The 24,726-nt window shown below is 40.0% G+C and overlaps 2 protein-coding genes across 2 annotated transcripts in view; one reads left to right on the forward strand and one right to left on the reverse strand.

Annotated features, from left to right (window-relative positions):
* nxn (nucleoredoxin) overlaps window positions 1–24,726 on the reverse strand; it is a 337,134-nt gene that overhangs the window by 304,655 nt on the left and 7,753 nt on the right. The window lies entirely within an intron of this gene.
* The window catches only part of LOC114655548 (multidrug and toxin extrusion protein 1-like), a 276,585-nt gene that overhangs the window by 81,321 nt on the left and 170,538 nt on the right, over window positions 1–24,726 (forward strand). Inside the window, exon 14 of the mRNA XM_051930853.1 lies at window positions 1,505–1,637. Within this exon, the coding sequence (XP_051786813.1) occupies window positions 1,505–1,637 (133 nt within the window). The remainder of the gene's footprint in view (window positions 1–1,504; window positions 1,638–24,726) is intronic.

Genomic DNA, 24,726 nt, shown 5'->3' on the forward strand with positions numbered 1-24,726 from the left:
AACCAACAACTACTATATATATACTGCTTCATTTGCTGTAAGTCCTGGGCCAGTTTTTGACAATGAGAGGCTAACATGACTCGTATTTAGTCAATAGTACATTTTGTGTTGTCTTACCAAGTAAGATAAATAAAACACCAACTGCCGAGCTTCTGTTTTTGGATGGGGAAGGTGTAGCTACGGTTCTTATTGCACTGCCACTCCAGCATGAGGTGTAGGATTGTTTTTGAGGCCCTCACCTACATACATGCATGGCCTTTCATTGTTAAATATTGGCCCTGGACTTAAATTTCAGAAGTGCAATACAAGCGGCCTCTTATAGTACTGTGGAGTACAGGATGAGAAGCTAAAAGTGTGGATTAGTTGTTATTGATGTTGCCTTCCTGCTATGGAGTCTTAGATTGAAGTTCTGGCTTGACCCTGTTAATGTAGCATTTCTATATTTTTTAATGCCTGCCTGGGTTTTTCTCCAGGTTTCCCATTTATACTTTGATTTAATACTTACCCTGTATGAATTGTGTCCTGCAATGCACTAATGTCCTGTCAATGCTAGGTCTGTGCCTTACACCCAGTGCTGCTGCGGGGGTCTGGCTGTAGCCCCTTCTACACTGATCTGACCTTTTGCAAAACCTACTTAATCCAAAATTTAATGAACTAATTATAGAGCTTAGTAAAATGTATTCAGATTCAATGTGAAACTTGTAGTATTACAAATGTAATGTTTGCCCTTTTGTTTAGTAATTAAAAAGAAATTTAACAGACTGTAAAGATCTAACTAGATCTGTGTGTCATATGGAATGAGTCGCTTAACCTGAAATTATTTTCATAAAACAATTTACATGAATGATTTATCAGAACATTTGATTCTGTTATTCACCTTAATAAAAGGACATGTGTCTGTGTGTTTTCTGGTTCATATAGCTCTGTCATTGCAACAGATGGTGCAACACAAATAGTTGTAGTAACAGAATGCAATGCATTTGTCACAAATGTTAACACTGCTTTTACAAATCCCATCACCAAGGGCATATAACAGACATATATATTTCATTTGTCTTTTCAACAGATGGCTCATCATATTTATAGAAATACATTTTATTACTAAAAATGTTTGTGATGCGCCATCTGTCGGAATGACAAATGTAATGCATTGTATTACTCCATGTGCAATCGATGGTGCACTGTGAATGTTAACACTGAAGTCTGTGTTGATTACTTAGATTTCAACCCGTCTCAGACAGGCAGCACAACTAGTGTATTATGTAAAAGAATTCCTTTGTATTGTGTTTTTTAATGGTTTTATCTTTTTTTATGTCTAGGTGCAAGTAAGTATGGTATCTACACTCATCATAGCAACATATTTGATACAAAAACTTTTTGGGGCTTGGGTGTTTTTTTAATTAATATGTTTAATTAGTTATATTTTTATTTTGATGAAATTATGCTCCCATCATTTCTAAAATATTGTGCATAATATAATAAAAGTTTTTTTTTATCTCTTTAGTGTGTTTTTAGTGGAATAGTGAAAGGAGCTGGCAAGCAGAAAATCGGAGCCATTTGTAACTTAACTGGATATTACATCATTGGTCTTCCCATTGGGGTCTCCCTAATGTTTGCTGCACATATGGGTGTTCTGGGTGAGGACTTTTCCTTGAATGTGTTTATTTCATTGGTATGTGTGAGGATATGATCTTTGGGTGGCACCGTGACCACTGTCTGTGGGGAGTGTGGACGTTTTCCAGGTGTCTGTCTGAGGTCTTTCTCTAGCTCCTGTGCTCTGGCATGTGTGTGTTTGGTTACTTGGTGTCTCTAAATTCACCCTGCATTAGTGAACATTGGTGTGTGCACGCATGTGTTCTGCCATGAATTGGTTGCTCATCCAGGGTTGCCTTGCTTCCAATGCTGCTGGGACATTCTCAGGTGACCTGTGTCCCAAAACTGCATTAAGCAGGTTGAATGTACTGATACGACTGTAGTTTGGATCTCATCTGTGCTCTGCTAAGATGCTCAAAAATGTCACGTACTGTAGTCTGTGACTTCAGTGCTCCATGCCTCTGCTCACTGTTTCTGATTTGTCATCTTTTCTAATAGTACTAGGGTGTTGTACCGTGTTAGCCATTATGAATGTAGAGAAAAGCCAAGCAAAATGACACCTTTTATTGGCTAACTAAAAAGATTACAATATGCAAGCTTTCGAGGCAACTCAGGCCCCTTCTTCAGGCAAGATGTAATACAGAGATTGGAGTTCCCTATATTTATATACACACTCTAGGACAAGAAACAACATTGGTAAATCTTTAAATGAGAAATTTTAAATGTAAAAAATGAATAGATTCATTCAGGCTAGGGTTAATTTAACAAGAGAGAGAAGAACAATGTATGGTCAAGATCTCTGGATAAGATAACTGTCCAACAAAGTCTTTTGAAGTTTGTGATGAGTTTTTTCAAAACAATGTAGATCTGTAGACAGGTTGTCTGTCATTTTGCTTGGCTTTTCTCATCTTTTCTAAGCAATGTTGATTTCTAATGTGTGTCCTCATTATCTGTCTTCTCCATTGATAGGTTTTTGGATAGGACTTTTAGTCTGTGTCTTCACGCAGAGCATCTTCTTTTTCATCCTTGTTTTCAAATTCGACTGGAAGCTTTTGACAGAGGAGGTAAATGGCTTTTGTTTTTCTGATTTTATAAAGTTGCCAGACAGGGTACCATACACTGTCAGGGCATTTGTGGCAGATGTGACAACCATACAATGACCTAAACAATAACGGCAATTCTGTTCATATACAAAACTTCATACTGTTGCGTGAGTCAGAACTATGAAGAAGCCACCACAAATAAACCTATGAATCAGTAAGTAAATAAAAAATCAAAGAATGCATAAGAGTATGACACATCCTACTGTTGTAGAGCCAACTGTGATAAAGAAGACAATCTGAAGAATGACACAAATCTTGAGAAAATTAAATCTCAGTAGGCCAGTCCAGGTGAGCTACAAGGGAGTCCATTAATAAGTGAAGTGCTTGTGATCTCAAAGGCCAAGGACGATACAGAGAGGTCCATGTATTAGTGAAATGCAAATGAACCTGATAAGAAAAGAGATGCAAGGGGGGCTGCTGAAGAGTGAAATGCTTGTGAGCCACATTAGTGAAACTTGAAGGTCTTTTATTCCATCTTAAGATTGTCTTTAATCCTTCCATTCATTTCTCAACGACATTCAGGAGTACAGGGAGCCAGTGTATACAGTAAATGATATGGGATGTCGGCCATTTTGAAGCAAGATCCTATAAAATCTTTGTGTTCCTAGGTAAGGTGGATAGGATACACCTCAGATCTTGAGAGATTGGTCCAGGTTCGGCCTGTAAAAGTGCTGTGACACCTGACGCTGGGTGATATGAAGCAGTGATGTGCACAGACCTTTTGGTTGGCAGTGGCTCACAAGGTGGACAAGTGGAACTTTACAGTGCAGGATTTGTTACATTTGAATTTCCATAAACAAATTAATGCCTACTTTTATATATGTTTTTAAATATTATCATTTATTGTGATTTATTTTTACAGAAAATGTGGATGTGACATCAGGGGTATGATAATGTTCACAGCCTTGTGAAGATAAGTCAAAGGATCAGAAAACACACTAGTCCCCCACTACTGCACATATCCTTCATTTTCCTAATATAATGCATCTTAACAAAGATAACAGAGCCAATAAAGGGATTGCCATCTAATTATATTAAAGTGCAAATGGACTTTAACAGTAAGAGTTCACATCACAGCACATCACTATAACATAAAAGCTGTGCATAAACACTCTTGCTGCATTATTCATTAACTTAAAAGCAGAATGAATGTGATGTTATGAAACTCCATCACTGTATGATTTTACAGAATGAATGCTATTAACAATTGTCACACTGGCCCTGTACTTCAAAGAGTTTCAGAAGTGCATCATTTTAGAACATTAAAACACTATGAGAGTATGTTATGATGAACTTTAGCAAATATGTTTACTGCTTAGTGTGTGTGGCTACCGATAATAGAAAGAGAAAACATCATTAGTAACACCAAATCTCATTAATACCTATAGCTTTCTCCTTAATCTGAACAAGTACTTATTAGTAGTCTTGTCAGCTTCCCAGAGGTTTTCATCAATTTTCAAAGAAATCAATTAAAAAGCTCCTGGACTAAGTCAGCAATATCTACATAACTCTGTATAATGGCCAGGTAATACATGATATGAAATGCCAACTTTCTAATCTTCTTGCAAAAAAAAAGATGTTTTGACCTCGTCCTCAATTTTCTCCTAAACAAAACACATTGAAATAATTTGGGGTGGACTGTGACATGTTAGAATTCCACACAACACAGATAATGAAAAATGGAGTCAAAATACAAACAGATTTTGCAAACCGTTACTGAGAGAATCTCTACTCTCATCATGTCCGCTGGTCATTAACTCCTGGCAGCAAAGCAGTGAGGTTGCATCCATCAGACATCTGAGAGCAGCCCCTCTGTTTCTCTCCATCTCTTTGTGCTGTTCCACTTGATGTTGGACGTGTTGCTCTCACGTTGCCAAGTATTGTCAGTAGTGTGTGTGTGTGTGTGCTAAAGTCAGGAGTGCTTAACCCTTTTAAGAATGCAACCCTTTCTTATGTTTAACCACCTCCAATAAAAGTGATTGCTCAAAAAGGATGAGCTGCTTAAATGTTTAAGCAAGTGAAAAGATTGCCCTCTTTTAATGTCAATTTTCTTGAGCGGCTATTTAGTTGCAAATATTTACAGCGGTGAGGTTCTCGTGACTATCCACCATCCACCCCCCTTTCACTTAGATGCACTGTGCCCCCCAAGTTAGGAAGCCCTGCCTTAAATATTCCTTTGAGTTTCCTCTATGAAAATTCACAAGGGAGCAAAACCAGCCCTTGGCTTCACGATGCTGCCACCACATTCCAGCTTCATCAGCCAGTTGATGTCTTACCGTACCACATATTAAATTCTTGACCAAATTTTTGGCATTGATCTATTTCCTTTCTTCATTTCCTCCAAACTCTGGTTTGTAGTGTTTGAGTTTCCCGCCTAACCATTAGCACACTAACTACCGCTCTGGTGGTCCCAACTAAATTGCTGTGCTACACAAAACAGAATTATTTACAGATTTCAGCATCTCTAGTTTTACAAAATACAAACAGCAGCAATATGTGAGAACTTGAACAATTTTTAACAGCTGTCTACAGTATATAGTATGAATCCAGTAAGCATCTGGGGTTCAAGCACCAAAAAGAAAGTAGCTAACTAAATGAGTAACTTGCAATAATTGTCAATCAAGTACCTTTTGTATCAACTATTGGTAGTTTCCTTCAGGAAGCAATTAAAAATGATGTGTGTGAAGGCATGTAGAACAATGAGCATTCCCAGTTTTGTTATATTACTTAAAGTGTGGATGATTATCTCCATGGAAATCCACTGAAGCTGGGGGTCTCCATGGTTCAATGGGTGTGTCTGTCTACATCCAATAAGCAAATTTCAGCTTCGCTTTTGTCACTATGGTGTGCTTGTTACAAAGTAAAAAGCTCCAGTGAAGTGACACCGCCATTAAAGATCAAGCTTAATTTCTGTGGATAGTTTTAACAAGGCCTATTACTTATTGTTGCTTGTTCTCTGCTTCTTACAATGAAAAAGATCCTCATGAGAGAAGTGGGCACTCGGGCCAGTGACTATGGGGCAGAGGCTTGAGCCACTGCAGCTAATGAAGTGAAGCATAACAATGACTACTAGATGCTATGCTTTGAATCTGCAGCCAAGCCACCTTCCTTTATCTGTGGCATCGATAGTCATGAACCGGGGACGGACCACAGCAAGTGAGACAGACAATGGAGACTTTTGGCAGTTTATTAAAACATAATTAAGTGCAACATCGTGCAATAAATATGTCATTAAACAGTTTAAATAAATAATCCGTAAAACATGTGCCTTTAAAATAACTGTCGGTGTCTCAGGGTGTTAAAACAATGACATCCTGGTAATACTAAAATCCTAAATGTTAAAAAAGTTAAAAACCATTTTGTCCCATCTTCATTTTCTCACCTCATCAGGACGATGGGAGACCTCAATATCGCAGCCCATTGCAATCCCAGTCTTCCAATGGGTCCAAGCAGTGGATGCCTGCAGCTCCCAAAGCATCTTGCCCATCTACCTATCTCATGCCTGGATGTAGCCCGCTGCATTCCTTATTCCCTGCCACAATGGCTTCCACATCCCCCACAGGGTGCCTTTCCCTTCTACTAAATACTTCTGTGCTTGAGCCTCCCTGCTCCAGGTCACTCTGGTGGCTTCTTGCCCACTCGCCCACTATACTGCTCAACAGCTAAAAGCACTATCACCACACAGACTTCACATTCACCCTTCAACCCTGCTCTTCCTCACCACCATCATCATGGTCGATGCTGACTTTCCTTCTCTCTCTGACACTCTCAAAGAAACAAATACAGAAATACTCCTCCCATTTACTTACCCAGTCCATTTTACATTTCTTTAATCTAGTAGCAGCTGGTGCCTACTGATGGCCATGCTGCCAAGCAATCATCTCGTTAAACTGGCATATGCATTCATGAGTGCACTGCACACTGGCATGAGCTAAAACGGGTTGAGTTAAAACCTAATTAACAATTCCAACAAGGCCTCCATCTTACAACATTCAAACCTGTGTAAAACATTAAGGAACTGAATGAGAATATACCTGTCTATCATAAATGATAATGACCTCTTAGGCATACAGCAGTGTGTTTGTCTGCGGAGAGAATGTCAACCTTGTCGGGAGGTTTACGTACCTCAGCAGTGACATTCATGTCTCTGGTGACTCCACCTATGAAGTCAGTAGACGGATTGGGAGAGCATGAGGTCGCTGTTAAAGGGGTGTATGGCACCCCTGATATCTTTGCAAAAGGATGAAGGTCCAAGTCTTTAGAGTCCGAGTGCTTCCTGTCTTGCTATATGGTAGCGAGACATGGACACTATTCAGTGATCTGAGATGAAGACTGGACTCCTTTGGTACTGTGTCTCTTCGGAGAATACTTGGGTAGAATCTTTGAGTATCACTGGTTTGACTCTGTGTCAATTGAGCAGTTGCTCATGGAGTCCAGAATGAGGCACATTACCTGCATTGTGAGGGAGTGTCAGTTACGACACTACAGTCATGTGGCGCGATTCCCCAACGGTGATTCATCTCACAAGATCCTCCTTGTTGAGGACCCGAGTGGCTGGACCAGGCCAAGGGGACACCCATGTAACACCGGGCTGCAGCAGATAGAGGGTCATTTCCGGAGGGTGGGACTGGACCACATGTCTGCCCATTTGCCAACCAGGATCCCAAGTTGTTTCGTCATTTGGTGGGTGTACCAGAGCATGCTCCCCAGTCTCACCTGACCTGACCAGGTCGATGCACAGTGATGCCAGATACTTTCAGGTTCAAACTCCCTGTGTGACTCACTATGTAATTGTATTTGTGTTACTTAAGCCTTCTGCATTTGACTTGAATGAATCTGTTCCTTTGTCCATTGTGCTAACCCTATTATGTGGTTATGTTTAAGATGAATAAGGCTAACTGGATTAAAATGCACAATCTGCTGAAGAAGTTCAAGTTAAAGAACCATACAGTACAATGAAGAGCCTCCCTATTTCTAAAGCAGCCTTTATCACAGCAGTGAGCCAGCATGGTGTGTGACACTGTTGGATACTTCAGTTCAGTTTATTTTTGTATAGCATTCTTCACTGAGTGCTGGCACAGAGCGCTGGTGCCGGTGCACTGAATGATTTAATTACCTAAGAAGTACTGCCTACTGATCTTGACACTGGAGACTGACGACATCTTGGATGCCGGTCACATTTTAACTACACTCTGCGCCCAAGACACTGAATGTGAGATCTGTGCAATATTCTGGTTCTTTATTTCTTTTGGCCAGTTCAATAACACTGTGTTTTATTTTCCAGGCTCAAATGCGTGCCGGGCTGAAGAAATCACCATCAAACGAGAACAACAATGTTCAAGCCAATAACGTTCATCCCACAAATAATTCTGCCGGTATGACACCTACACCAGTACCTCTCTTAAGCTATCTTAGTTTTCATATGGGACTCTTAAGTCTGAACTTGCACTTGAACTTGTGCACTCTCAGTGCCTCAGGAAGTAAACACATGACCAAGTTTAAATTTAGCAAGAAACTTGTTTTGTTCTCCTGGCATCCAGGGATCTCATTTCTTTTGGAAGGGAAATATTCTCCACGTGTTTATTTTTGTTTTAAAAAGGAGCACAGACAGATTAAGTGATTTGCTCAGGGCCACACAATGAAAGAAGCGAACTTGGGAACTTTCTAGTTTATATTTCTGCGGTGGGTTGGCACCCTACCCAGGATTGGTTCCCTGCCTTGTGCCCTGTGTTGGCTGAGATTGGCTCCTTCAGACCCCCGTGACCCTGTATTCGGATTCAGCGGGTTGGAAAATGGATGGATGGATGGATAGTTTATATTTCCATGCTTTAGCTGCTTGGCCAGACACAGAGGCCAATGCTGAGAACTTTAATCGAGTAATAGATAACGCAGCAGACTAACCTCACACAAAGTATTTATTACACACAGAAAAACATCAATGCAGAAGTAGGGTGTAAAGTTTGTAACACTTGTGTGCTCTTTATCTGCAGAGGTCAACCATCATTCCTGGCCTCATGTGGTGCTGGATGATTTTATTGCAGAGCAGAGCCATACAGACAGAGAGGAGCTGGTGAAAGATGATGAAAAATCTGGTAGTGGTGTGGAAAACGTTACCGAAAATCCTCTTACCTTCCGCCAGCTGGTCCTGTATCGGGGGCACACCCTGGCTGTATGCTTCTTCGTTCTGGCTGTTGGTATCCTCATTAACCTTCTTTTAAGTCGCAGCTGAAAAAGCAACAGATTTCCCTGGGTACTTTCTGTCTGCCCATCCTCACAGTATAAAGGATGGTAATGTACCGGCTGAGCTGATTCACATGGCTGGGCACATGAACATTGGCATGGTGGCCTGCTTGCCACTTTTTAACCACTATGGTAGAGACAGTGGAGGATCAGCTATGAAGGCAACTTTCAGAAAGAGAGAACCCACTTTTTAGGAGAAACCCTTCTGATTGGGGAAAACCGAGAAGAAGAAATGTCAAACTATTCAGAATTGCACACGTTGTATTTTTTTTTTAATGAAATACATTTTTTGTATGTTTCTGAAAATGTTACAAACTTGAGAAGTAAAATAAAGTCACTTTCAGCCAGTTTACACTGTATGTTTAATCCTTGAGAGATAGTATTTTGGTAATTTATTAAAATATGTTAGGAAATGTTAGCATTTTATAGGATTACTAGCAGTGTGAGAGATAGTATTTTGGTAATTTATTAAAATATGTTAGGAAATGTTAGTATTTTATAGGATTACTAGCACAGCACCTTTATCCCTTTGTGGCCAAGCTGTCCGTTTTATACAACTTTATCATTTAGATAACTTCATTCAAAGTGTCTTACAAATCTCAAGCGCTTGCTGCAGTTGAGTACGCATTTCTACAATTGCAGATATCTCCAAACAAAGAACTTGTTAAAGTCACCCAGTAAGTTCCCATTAAACCTGTAGCCTTGCTTTCTGAGGTTCATTTAACAAATCTCTACACTTGGGAGACACATCATCATCCACCCAACACTTACAGAACCCTTTCAAGGTCACATGAAGGCTAAACCTAACTGGCAGCATCAGATACAAGGCAGCCATTGGGACACCACATGTTCATGTTCAAGTTCAAGGTACGGCCTATCAGAGACTGATCTGGAACAGACAGGCGAAAGCCCAGACTCCTCTGGACCACGGTTCGCTGCATTGTCTCCAGTTGAAAGCGAAAAGGGGACCGAATGTGCAAGTGATGCAGGTCACGATAGCTCGCCGATTGTAGAAGATCACTTGAAACTGGAAAAGGCCTTGCAGTCTGCGCTTTCACCTACTCCTCACGAGCTGGGAACATCGGCTGTAATAGAGCCCGCCGCTTCACCTAGAAGAGGATAAGTGAGAAGACAAGTGAGAAGCTGCGGCGGGAGCTGCAAGAGCTGCGGCAGGATAATAAAGACTCGGAGAAACGCGTATATAATCGCTTGAGGCAGCCTTCAAATGTATGCTGGAAAAAATTGAGGAACACATTCAGGAAAATGCGTCTAAACTGAGCACATTTGCCGATCAGCTGGAGGATGTTAACCAGACATTCACGACTCGAATTGAAACAGCCAAAATTCTAGCATCCACCGCTGATGGAAAAGCAACAGCTGTGAATTCCAAATGCAAAAAACTCAGACTTGCTGCTCTGGAAGATGGATGCAGAAGGAATAATATTAGAATTGAAGGTCTACCTGAGAATCGCGAAAGTCCAAACCCAGTGAAATTCGTAGCTGAACTGTTCTCGAAAATAATTGGAGAGGACTTTAAATCAGACACCGAGATAGCTACAGCTTATCGCATACGGGGATCAAACAACTCTAAGCATAGGACTTTTATTGTGCGCTTCGAGAAGTTACAATCTAAGTTAAATGTAATGTCACTTCTCAGACAGAAACAAGAGATTGTGTTTGAAAATAACCTAATTCGTATTTTCCCTGACTTCTCACCCTCAACAGCTGCTAAGCGTGCCTCTTTTTATAATACTAAACAGCACTTACGAAAAGCTGATATCAGATACAGCCTCTTGTATCCTGCCGAACTGAAAGTGAAGATTCGAGGCAAACATTGCATATTTACCAGTAGAGTGGAAGCAGATAAAGAGTTAAGAAAGCTGATCCCGACACTTTCCTGAAATAAGACCGTGAGTCGCACCCTGTCATGGCATCGTAAAGAAGATATCACCGGCTGTCTGATCCGCTTGCAATGACACTGGCACCGTAATTATACAGTTGTGCTTGAAAGTTTGTGAACCCTTTAGAATTTTCTATATTTCTGCATAAATATGACCTAAAACATCATCAGATTTTCACGCAGGTCCTAAAAGTAGATAAAGAGAAACCAGTTAAACAAATGAGACAAAAATATTATACTTGGTCATTTATTTATTAAGGAAAATGATCGAATATTACATGTTTGTGAGTGGCAAAAGTAAGTGAATCTTTGCTTTCAGTATCTGGTGTGACCCCCCCCTTTGCGGCAATAACTGCAACTAAACATTTCCGATAACTGTTGATCAGTTCTGCACACCGGCTTGGAGGAATTTTAGCCCAATCCTCCGTACAGAACAACTTCAACTCTGGGATGTTGGTGGGTTTCCTCACATTAACTGCTCGCTTCAGGTCCTTCCACAACATTTCGATTGGATTAAGGTCAGGACTTTGACTTGGCCATTCCAAAACATTAGCTTTATTCTTCTTTAAACATTCTTTGGTAGAATGACTTGTGCACTAAGGGTAGTTGTCTTGCTGCATGACCCACCTTCTCTTGAGATTCAGTTCATGGACAGATGTCCTGACATTTTCCTTTAGAATTCTCTGATATAATTCAGAATTCATTGTTCCATCAATGAAGGCAAGTTGTCCTGGCCCAGATGCAGCAAAACAGGCCCAAACCATGACAGAATCACCACCATGTTTCACAGATGGAATAAGGTTCTTATGCTGGAATGCAGTGTTTTCCTTTCTCCAAACGTAACACTTTTCATTTAAACCAAAAAGTTCTATTTTGGTTTCATCCGTCCATAAAACATTCTTCCAATAGCCTTCTGGTTTGTCCATGTGATCTTTAGCAAACTGCAGATGAGCAGCACTGTTTTTTTTGGAGAGCAGTGGCTTTCTCCTTGCAACCCTGCCATGCACACCATTGTTGTTCAGTGTTCTCCTGATGGTGGACTCGTGAACATGAACATTAGCCAATGTGAGAGAGGCCTTCAGTTGCTTAGAAGTTACCCTGGGGTCCTTTGTGACCTCTCCGACTATTACACGCCTTGCTCTTGGAGTGATCTTTGTTGGTCGACCACTCCTGTGGAGGGTAACAATGGTCTTGAATTTCCTCCATTTGTACACAATCTGTCTGACTGTGGATTGGTGGAGTCCAAACTCTTTAGAGATGGTTTTGTAACCTTTTCCAGCCTGATGAGCATCAACAACTCTTTTTCTGAGGTCCTCAGAAATCTCCTTTGTTTATGCCATGATACACTTCCATAAACATGTGTTGTGAAGAGCAGACTTTGATAGATCCCTTATCTCAAATAACACAGGGTGCCCACTCACACCTGATTGTCATCCCATTGATTGAAAACACCTGACTCTAATTTCACCTTCAAACTAACTGCTAATCCTAGAGGTTCACATACTTTTGCCACTCACAAATATGTAATATTCGATCATTTTCCTCAATAAATAAATGACCAAGTATAATATTTTTGTCTCATTTGTTTAACTGGTTTCTCTTTATCTACTTTTAGGACTTGAGTGAAAATCTGATGATGTTTTAGGTCATATTTATGCAGAAATATAGAAAATTCTAAAGGGTTTCACTACATTGGAGAAATTTGGGTTTGGCCCAAACATTTGTGCATGGATCAAACTACTGTATACCAATCCAGAAGCTTCAGTTTGTATTAACAACATTAATTCAGACTACTTTAAACTAGAAAGTGGTACCTGACAAGGATGCCCCTTGTCACCACTACTTTTTGCAATCGCTATTGAGCCACTGGCAGTTCACTTTCGAAATGCTTATGAGATAAAGGGGATAATCACAGAAGGACTTGAACAGAAAATGTCTCTATATGCAGATGATATGGCACTGTATATATCAGACCCACAAAATACTGTGCCTACAGACCTAACAGCACTTATAGAATTTCAAAAGATTTCTGGTCTCAGAATTAATTTGACTAAAAGTGTGATCTTTCCAGTAAATTCTCAAGCATACAATATTAGATTGGACACCTTCCCTTTTATCATCGCAGATCAGTTCAGATATCTAGGGGTAAACATCACAAGTAAACATAAAGCTCTTTATCAACAAATCGCTGTCTGTATTGAAAAAATCAAGCAAGACTTGCATAGATGGTCAACCCTTCATCTCACTTTAGCTGGAAGAATTAACATTGTTAAGATAAATATCCTCTCTAAGCTTCTCTTTTTATTTCAAAACATTCCAATATACATCAATAAATCGTTCTTTAAGAAATTACAGTCAACCATAACCACATTTATTTGGAATTCAAAACATCCACGTATCCAAATGCGACCCTACAAAGGCCAAAGGCAGAAGGTGGCATTGCTCTACCTAACTTTCAATTTTACTACTGGGCAGCAAACATACAACATATTAAAACCTAGACATTGACACAAAAAGATGAACATATGCAGGTTTGGTCTGCAATAGAAATAGAATCCTGCGGTTCCTCTTTATATTCCTTGCTTTGCGCCCCAATAAATGCAAGTTATCGCCAATAAACTAATAACCCAATTGTGCTTCACTCACTCAGAATATGGAACCAATGTAGAAAGCATTTTAAGATGGAGAATCTTTTATCTGTGGCACCTCTGCATGGGAACCACCTTTTTCAACCCTCGCAAACATATGTAGTTTCTAATATTTGGAAAACTTTTGGGATTAAATTGCTTAGAGATCTTTATATAGACAACGTCTTTGCATCCTATGAATAATTACATTCCAAACTTAATTTTCCAGCAACACATTTCTTTCACTATCTTCAAATTAGAAACATTGTCAAACAGAACCTGCCCAATTTTCCTCACCTCCCACCTCCCTCTATGCTGGAAAATATATTCTTCAGTTTCAAGGACTTAGACAGCATCTCTGCAATATATAAAACCATTTTACAGTCCCTCCCTTTCAAAGATCCAAGAGGACAATGGAAAAAGGAGTGGAAGGGAGCAATGCAGAGAATTCACTTGAGCTCCATATGTGCAAAGCATACAATTATTCAACTAAAAATTATATATCGAGCACATCTGTCTCGCTTAAAATTGTCCAAAATGTTTCCAGGGCAAGATCCAACCTGCAAATGCTGTAATCAAGTTCCAGCCTCACTGGGTCACATGTTTTGGGCCTGCACCAAATTAACATCATTTTGGACCAAGATTTTTAAATGTCTTTCAGACAGCCTTGGTGTCACAATCCCTCCTAACCCATTAACAGCTGTGTTTGGTGTCCTTCCAGTTGGGCTTAAAGTGGAGAAGGACAAACAAACTGTGATTGCCTTTACTACACTATTGGCACATAGACTTATCTTGCTCAACTGGAAGAATCCTAACTCTCCCCTTTTAAGTCAGTGGGTAACTGATGTTATATATTATTTGAAATTGGAAAAAATAAAATTCTCACTTAGAGGATCTGTGCAGAAATTTTTCCAAACCTGGCAGGATCTAATCAATACCATTTTAGAAGACGCTTTTAAAGCACTGAGGAAGCAGATTCTCTCCCTATTCTCTTTTTTTTTCTTTTTCTCCTCCATTTATATATTCACTTATTAATTTAACTATTTGCTTATTTTTACTAGGTTTAAGTTTTATTCTGCTGCCCTTGCTCTCTCAGGGGTGGGGGTTGATTTGTTTTCAATCCTATTCTTGTAAAATTGATCTATTTGTATGGAATGTTGTGTGATTTCAATAGAATGAATTTAAAAAAACAAACTTATTTGTTGCCCATTGTATCACCATTTAAGAGGGAGTTTCGGAGGAGCTGCCTCGACTCCTTGGGGTGCGTTCTGCCCCCCTCTTCACAACAGCATGTAGCGCTGGGGGAAAGGGGTTGGCAAGTGAAGCAAGCAGGGGACGAAGCCCCCTAGTTTATTAAAAAATTAAAAACTGAAATCTCTTATTCATATAAATATTCAGACCCTTTGCTGTGCCACTCCATATTGTGCTCAGGTACATCTTGTCTGCTTTACTTCTCGTGGAGACGAGTGACATGCAGGATGAGATGTGTCTAGAATCTGATTGGAGTCCACCTGTGGCGAATTGAGTTGATTGGATATAATTTGGAAAAGCACACACTTGTGTATGTAAGGTCCACAATTCACACCGGACAAAAACCAAGTCATGAAGTCCTTGGTAGACCTCCGTGATAAAAGATGTGGTGAGGCATAGATCAGGGCAAGGTGATAAACTATTTCTAAAGTTCTGAGTGCTTCCAGGAGAGAGAAATGGAAGAAGTTTGGAACCACTAGGACTCATATTAGAGTTGTCTGTCCAGCCAAATGGAGCAACTGAACAAGAAGAGCCTTGGTCAGGGGTGTGGAAGAAAAGAAGCCACACTATTTGAATGTAACAAAAGGAGGTCTTTAATACCATTAATGCAGGAAACTGACAGACCCCAGGCTGTGCGCCACAGGGGCTGAGTTCTCCGCGCATGCGCATCAGTAGCTAAACCCCCATGAGAGGTAAAAAGTTTTTTAATGATAACTAGATCGATATAAGATCTGTAAAATCATGCCGTATAATATTTCATTTATCGAAATGAATGGAAACACAACTGCATTATGTCTATTAGGCATTTGCCGCGATATAAATTCCTGGGTCCGTGTTCAGGGTTCAGTCAATCTGTCTCCAGCCGGCTGTCCAAATGAGAATTTTTATAAAGCATAAATGTTTCGTTATCAGACTTTTAAAAACAACCGATTACCGCGGGATTCTGCTTCGAACGAGTATGCATTTCACAAGCGGGTCCTTCTGTACATAGTTCAGAATACTGACGTCTTATGTCCGATCTATTACACACCCGGCCTGCTCTTTTAAACCACGCCTGAATATTCTCAGAGGAGAGAACCTGTTTTGAATTTTCAGACGTCGAGACAAAACTTAATTGATTGTAAAGCCCGTTTCGGTAAGAGAAAAAAAACTAATATTGTTTGCTTCAGTCCTATGAACATTGTACATTAATTGTCGTACACGTAGATAGCGAGATAGAAATATAAAATGCTACAATTTATACACACACGAGCGCGCTCACGTTCCTACACACGCGCTGAGTGTAATAAACTTGCTGATAATTCCTGCACACTGTAAACAAATATCATTTTTAAAAGGGAATTACCGGAGAATCAACTTGGAAATATTAATATTAAGGATAAAATATAAGGATTCAGTCCTCCGTTTTAAAACATGCTCGTTTAACACTTATAATAATCATGAATAGGTCTTACCGTTATATGGACTGTCTGCTCTGTGCAGAATAGTCTGTATGAACAATAATTACATCTAAACCTTTGGCCGGACACCGAAAAGTCCAGTATTTTTTAAAAAGGAGCCTTTGTTATGCGTAGATTTATTTTAGCAAATGTCTGGCCTCACTTTAAGTTCGTTTCAAACAACCTGGAAGATACGAGCTTATGTTAAAGTAATTATGTGTGAACATCTTTTGTGTCAGCATGAGGACTGAACCCCCTTAGCTTCAGGATGTCGGAGCTGTTGGCCCTGGACATCCGTATATTGTCCGGTTTCACATCCATGCCTTTGGCCGGACACCGAAAAGTCCAATAAGACATGGGTTTAAAGATCAGGATACCCAACAGGCGCCTCTGAGCTGTGAATCGCTCCCAAAGGTTTTGGTTTTGTCAAGGAGTGTTTTAAAATGCATTTCTCTATCCCCAGAGGTCCGAGGTGTTTAAGACAATCTAACTTGGCAGGAACAGGGTTTTTTAAAAATATACATCCGAGGCTTGATTTTTATACGTCTCAAACGTTCTTTAAAAGGATCCTGTTGCCTATTATTTAATGGTGTGTGTGATTTTACAGGTCTTATATCGATCTAGTTATCATTAAAAACTTTTACCTCTCGTGGGGGTTTAGTTGCTGATACGCATACGCTCAGAACGCAGCCGGGGTCTCTCAGTTTCCTGTGGCTGGATCTAGCGATGCTCATACAGATTGTGGCTATAGACACGTGCCTGGTCGCGGCGTGCAGGGCCTGCCTGCTCCGGGCGCGCGCAGAGGTTGTCTGCTCCGAGAGTCTCTGTGTAGCCAGAGAGATCCGGTCAGCTTGTGTTTCAAACTACGAGCACGCAGAGTCTCAGTGTAGACAGAGTGCCGGACATCATGTATTTCTGGGGACTTCGTGCACCCAGCGGTGTGAAGTAAAGGCTTTTTCAACGTACAGACTGTATGTGAGCTGGAGAAATCGGTTTGACTTAGATAAAAGGTTAGATAGATATTTTAATTAATAGATACAGAGGTTTCTTACCCAAAGCAATAGAGGCAGGAATAGCTATAAGACAGATTGGACAGGCTGGAACATGTGTGTGTGGGCGGGCTCTCCTCGGGAGAAGTGATCAAGGACTGCCCTGGGGCTGGAATCAGAGTCAGAATGCCTGGGACCACCAATAGGTGTGGACGTCAGGGTCTGCTAGAGACTTGCCCAACCATGTTCAGGGGCCTTCCTTAACATGCCTGGACTTGTCCTCGGGAGACGTGGGGGACCGTGTGAAAGAGGGGTCAGATATCCATCAAGTCTGCTCTTGACAGTTTTCCTGGGGCATACAGGGGGGTGAGTTCAAGGAGGGGGCACACATCCATCAAGTCTGCTCTTGACAGTTTCCTGGGTTAAAAACAGAAAGGGAGGGTTCAAGGAAGGGACAGACATCCGGCAAACGGATCTTGACCGTTTCCTGGGGAAAACAGGAAGGGGCGGGGGTCAAGGAAGGGGTCAGACTTCCGGCAGGGAAAACAGGAAGGGGCGGGACTTAACGTTGTCATTCCAAAAGGGGCGGGGCTTAACTCATCAATCATTTTTTAACATTTTGACAGAAGGTGCATGGCTTATACTACTGTCGGCTACAAGCTAAGGCACATGAAGGTAAAGCTCAATCCTGTCTCTTTCAGTCCCCAACAAAGAGCCTCTTAACCTGCTACTGCTTGATGGACACACACTTGGAAACAAGTGGACTCTACACTTAAGAGATCCGTCATTTAAAGTTAAAAATGAAGGCTGCCCCATTTTTATAGTCCTACTTTAACATGAATATGGAGAGATCACCACCCTCTATATTTATTTATTAATGCAGTACAAACAAACTTTATTTTATATCGATTGTGAGGACCATCGTAAGACAATTCCCAAGTACAGATGTACCATCTCGTATCTGTTTTTTTCAGTTAGGCACAGTACAATTTAATCATTTGCTTTTGGAGTTGGAGGTTTAAACTGAACTGACAAACCACTGGTTTTGAGTCCAGTTTTTTTTATCCTTTTCACTAAAAATCTACAAGAATGTGAATGCAAACACATGGAATGGGAGTACAGGTATACATTTGCAACCCATGAAAACTGATAACATAATATGAATACATATTGCTAAAACTTACCAGCAAATGAATTAAACAGTTAAATCTCTATTAACATTTTTAAACACAAAATAAATTGCATCATTGGAATAGTAGGCTTTACACTGGCGTATCATCTGTATCCATCTGTTATCTAACCCACTTAACTCTGTCCAATTTAATAAGGATCCACTGGGCACATCTTCAGAAATAATATGGAATTAAACAAAGGAAAATGAAGACAATAAGATATTTTATATGTAAATGATAAGTGTAAAGCATTTCTAAGATAAAGGTAAAACAAAGAAACAGAAAAACTATTAAAGAATGATAATAGCATTCAATTATGACACAAGAGCACAGCTTATCAGAACATAAATTCCAGATATGGAATTCAACAGATTAAAGAAAAATCAATCCTACCTTCACAACAACATTAATTGATAAAATCAAATTTTAAACACTAATCAAAAAGCAAATAAATTGTGTGATTTATAATAAAAAAGCCTCATAAAGCCTAATAAATGAGGCTGCCTTTTTTATTATAAAAGTGGCAACTACCAACAAGCTTAATTTATGTTGCAAATAAGTGACGTGAGTAGTAAAGGAGCGTCACTTTTATCCATCATAAATTTTTGACAGGTGTTTGTCCCGCCCCCCTGGCATTTCCGGTACCCGCCATATGCCACCTGCGTTAATTTTGGTGTTTCCCCGCGCTCTGATCTCTGCCTGTTGTCGGGTGCGCTGTTTGACCGGCATCGGGGCTTTTGTCAGTCGTGCATATGGAAAATGGTCAGCTGCTCTTAGCCTTGATCCTAAAAAACTGAGTCTGTTCATCTTTGTGATCGAAACCGGTCCTTTGGGGCCCCTGTAAGGTGTCAAAAGGTAAGTCAGCAATTTTGGGCGGAGCAGGCATCCTGCTCTTATCTGCTTACAGCGCCGGGGTGTGTACAGAGAGTACAGAGAGCTTGAGTGACAGACCCCTGCAAGAGGATGTACAAGAAAACTTTACAGAGACTCTATTACACACCCAAGGAGCCTGGCAGTGCATCCCAAACACGTCCAGAGCATACCGTTACCTTGACAGCCATGTAAAACCATGCCCTTTATAAAGCAAGGCATATCGTAGATATCAAAGTGATTTAAAGCAGTGCATCCCAAACAGACATGTAAAACCATTCCCTTTATAAAGCAAGGCATAAAGTAGATACCAAAGTGATTTAAAACAACACGTTTTATTGAATGAATCAAAAAGATACCAAAAAAGTGCTTTAAACAATTTTTATTTAAGCAAAATTCCAAACATAGCAAAATAACATGTTGTCTTCACTTTCCGGGTTACACACTGTTATACATTAATTGCTTAAAAGTATGAATAAAAGCAGGTTAAACAGTTGTAAAATAGTCACACAAGCTTGTTTGAATACAGATTAGCAATTCAATTGAAAAGAAGCGAAAATACAAGAATTGTATACACTGTTGAAAACACAAATCAAATTGCAAACCATGTCCCAACCCATCAGTGAGCCGGTAATACATCTAAATAAATGTTTAAGCCAACACATGTTTAATATATTTGTATTTCACTAAATTATGTAAGCCTATTTTCTCTGTTTGGAACAGAGCCGACCACATAAAGCTGGTCTTCACAGGCTGAATTAGTCGTGCGTAAGCATCAATGGGTATCTCACCCTTCTCAAACTCTGCTGTAATATCATCCACATCATTCTTGATAGCTTTACGAAAACAAGGCAAGTTATACATTTTTAGCAAAGCACGCACACAGGACACAAGTCTATCCTTTCTAGCATAAATAAGCTCTATTTATATGCAATAAATGGTTTAGTGAACCAGATATTACAAATGTGTCCATCTGGTATGCATTTGTTTTCTTGACATTCATCACATTTTTCCCCTAAATGTTCAACAGAGCTAAAAACATAAGCCCAGACAACTGAGCGACCGATTATGGTCATAATGAATCTTTTTCTAGCAGATATAATATAAGGAGAAAATGTTCTATAGGTTGTATTACGTGTCATGATGGGTTGGGACCTGGTTTTCCTTGTTCTAGCTGCCGAGTCTTGGTTCCTCTGACAACAAAACAAAACAAAATACAACAGTTAGTCAACAGAAAATATAACACAAACAGGTCTTGCTTAGCATGGATAAGGCCTTTTGATTAGATTTCTGTAAATCGATGTTGGCTTTAAAAAATAACTGTAATGGTGATTAGAGACAAGTTGAAAAGCTGCTGCCCGAATCTTGGGCTTTGTTGCATGTTGCATCTTTTGTATAAGCTGAAAAGTGTTTACTATGGCAACAAACTGCTTCAGACAGTTAAGAATATGAATTTTAGTCGGTTTCACAATTCTTAATCCACACAATGGTTTAACCATAGAAAACACCGTTTGAATTAATCTTTTAATACTGATCTGTTGACAGATGCTGGAAACACAAGGGTGCATTTCCTCAGAATCAGATTCTAGTAAAAGACAAGTGTGTCCATCCTGAGATTCGTCACCTAAACGGCATGCTAAACAAGACCCCACGAATACATCTCTTACACAGGTACTAACCATGGAAGCTACAACAGCGTTCACACAATGCTTCATTAAAATCAATCCGGCTCTGTGACTGCGATGGTTGACAAGTGTTTGGGAAATTACACACAGGTCTTGAGACTTCAGACTTGAAGTTGAACAATCTTTTACAACGTGTTTAAAGACCTCACCGGCCATCTTAAAGTCACTCTAATATAGGGAAAAAGAAAAGTTATATTCCCATACGAAAAACGCATATTCCTAACGGGCTATCATTAAAACATAACAGAATTCTGGACAATATCTCAGAAGCCATCTGGATAGCTTTCTCAACACAATCGTCCTCAGTGTTGGAACAGATATAGGCTATGCAGCTTAAAAGACACAAAAATGTATCACGTGTCATTACAGGAACGGTATTCCCTATTGATCTATAGATACATCTAGTCATGCGTGAAATGGCCGGTATGCTTTTTACATCGGGCCTTCTATCCGAAAGAAGGAAACACTCCAGTAAGCCAGGCATTCTTTCAGTAAGCCTTTCAATGTTGCGCATTAATTCTTTAACATCAGGGTTTAAATCATCTTTCTTTTTAGCGATAAGGCCTTTCAATGTTGCAGAAATTACTTCTTTTGCATAATACTTGGGCTCCGCACATGCAATCTGTCAAGTTAAAATAAAATAAAAATGAGAACCTATTTTTGTACCGCCATGTAGATAGGGTTAACAGAAAATGTCTTAAACCCAGACTCCAGACTCACCATGTCTAAGGTCTTGTCGTCTAGGACAGGTGCATCAGTCTTTTTCTCGTCAGATGTCTTCTGGCCTCCAGCAGATGCTTCAGTCTTTTTCACGGACTGGCGAGTTTCTCTTTTGGGCTGCTCCTTTAAAAAGAAAAAAAAGCAATACAACTGTAAGCCAAGAAAAAAAACAAAAAACAAAAAACAATACATTCAAAATTACCTGTTTAGATTTCTCTGGTTCACCATCTATAGGCTGGTATTCTTCTACAATGATGAGCTTGGCCTCTGCTTTAACGGTCGCTTTTGTTGCTTCAGAATCCATGTCTTGCTTCTTTCTAGTAAAAAGAAAACAATGGTGTGTCTCAGCGATGAACCAGCAAGCAGCGATGCCGCGACGGACCATCGAGAATGCTCGGCTGGTCCAGCAACACATGGACACGGGTTAGCTGCCTGCAGCAAGTGGCGATGCCGCGACGGGGTAGCGAGAACGCTCGACTGACCCCAGCGACACGGGTAAACGGCCTGCAGCAAGCGGCAATGCCGTGATGGACCATCGAAAACGCTCGACTGGCCCCAGCGACACGGGTAAACGGCCTGCAGCAAGCGGCAATGCCGTGATGGACCATCGAAAACGCTCGACTGGCCCCAGCGACACGGGTAAACGGCCTGCAGCAAGCGGCAATGCCGCGACGGACCATCGAGAATGCTCGACTGGCCCCAGCGACACGGGTAAACGGCCTGCAGCAAGCGGCAATGCCGCGATCCACCAGCAAGAACGCTCGACTGGTCCAGCGACACAGGGACACTGGTAAGCTGTCGGTTAAAACCTTGCAAAGCGACGGTCTCAGCCAGCCAGCTATTGCTCGGTCAGAAGATAGCTGTAAACAAGTGTTAGTGTCTTCTTTCTGACCTTAATAGCAGTGGACAATGCCAACCTGCTAAGTATCGGTCAGAACGGGATGGACACCTGCGCTCATCACAACATACCCAATTCTTGTTATTGAGGAGGCCCAGAGGCTTTCGGTGCAAAAACCCCTCTTTAAATATGCTTTTGGGTGACGCTTTTACAACGCTCGGCCAATCAAAGCATTTAAAGATAAGATTTTTTAAGATAACCCGCCAGCATATTTTTAACCAATCAACAAACACAAGCCTCATGTTAAGCTAATCAATGGCATTACACCAGGCTGGTTCGGGCATGCGCTAACTGCAACGAGTCCTTCCCATGTTCATGCCAGCCAATCAGGATACAGACCTGTTGGCGGGAATGTGAAAAGTTTATGGATTGAAGGCAACATGGCGCTGCTGTCAAAAAAGTATGAACGACTCTGTCCATGGAAAATGTATTAGCATATGGATTAAACAGCAACAGACAAAAATATCGTAACACATACAATGATGCTTTGGGTATTCGGGCAGTCGTTTTTCTAAGCCAGGAGATTTCACTGCGCATCCGAGCAGAAGTGCAAAAGTAAGACATGTACTTTTAAATTGTGTATATTATTATGATTGTGCATTACGTTGTGATATTCTATCATTATTATTTCTTTACAAAATTAACATCTGTTGCTGTTTGTTGAGATAAGACCCGAGTTCTTGTTGGAACATTCTAGAGGTACCCATAGAATAAAATTTTATAAAAATTCATTGGAATATGCCTTTCACCGGCTGTCTATAGGTGATAACGCTGGAACATTCCAGTGGTACCCTGATACATGGTATAAAATGATAAAATTACATGGAATATTTTTATTTACGTTTTCACCGTGTGTTTATAAACGATAATGTTTGATTAATGTTAGATGGTTATCAGCCTAATATATAGCTGACTTGAGCCGAATTACACATTAAAATATTTTAATGCATTCTGCATTCCTGGAGCATTATGGCTTGCTTCTTAGATTCGGTTGAATTTGATGCTCAGCTTTCCGATCGACATAGAATTAGTACCGAATTATCCGGTAAGATTTGTATAATATATATATATATATATATATATATATACATATATATACATATATATATATATATATATATATATATATATATATATATATATATATATATATATATAATTAATGAAAAATCATTAGTTTACACCTTAAAGGTTATAAGGATATTTGTATGTACAATGTTAATTTTAAAAATACATCCATCACCTTATTATTATTATTATTATTATTTTATTTGAACAATATTTCAGCACGTGAGAAATTGCTTGAATCTCGATCAACGACAGCCTCACCGAGAAAAAGCACCACAAAACCGCCAAGACGAGTTGCAACCACCTTATTAAGAAGTGTGACGGCACCTCGGCAACCTACAGGTATGAAAATAAGAAAAAATACAATTTTGTTGTTAATATCAAAATCGGGGTGTGTATGTATTTTGGCGTTCATATAACAGACAATAAGGACACCTGTGATCTTCAGGGGTCAGCCTGTATGTGTTTGTGCTTTATTTATTTATTTTTTTTCTTTGAATTTTTGGTCGTAATCTTCTTTATTTATTTATGACGTTATGATCTGCTTCTTATATTCTGTAATTGCCTTGTGCATAGAATAGGCTCTATATAAATAGAATATATTATTATTGTTATTATTATTATTATAGCGCTCAATGTACCCTAGCGTTAGGCAAGAGCAACACATGGATAGGGGTCCCCGGCTTGCATAACCCATTGTGCAAGGCATCAATAAGAACTTCGCTGACCAACGCCCTGACGTGGACTGCTAACCTTGCTTAGCCATGTGTGCACCCGACTGATAAGAACTTTGTCGCCCAAAGGCCTCAGAATATGAGCAAAACTGTATAGAAAAAAGATTGGGCGTGTGTCGCTATTTCTTGGGCCCTTTTGGGGCGGCGAGCTTAATGAATGGCTGTGCGTAATCGTATTTATATTATACAGCTATTAAGATTGCGGTTGATTTAATTTTTTTCAGATTTTGGGCAATCGGTTGGTAGCATTTCCAAAGGAAAGAAAACAGAAAAAGCAACAACCAAGTCTGGAAAAACCATTCATTCAGATGATAAAGTTGATAACCGTGTGCATCATTTAATCGAGAAATGGCTGATGTGTGCTGTTAGAATTATTAATTCATTTAGCAACAGACGTAAAGGTGTACAGTTTTTATCAGCTTTTATTGAGGAGATAT

The sequence above is a fragment of the Erpetoichthys calabaricus genome, chromosome 8, assembly GCF_900747795.2.
Source record: "Erpetoichthys calabaricus chromosome 8, fErpCal1.3, whole genome shotgun sequence".
NCBI classification, from domain to species: domain Eukaryota; kingdom Metazoa; phylum Chordata; class Cladistia; order Polypteriformes; family Polypteridae; genus Erpetoichthys; species Erpetoichthys calabaricus.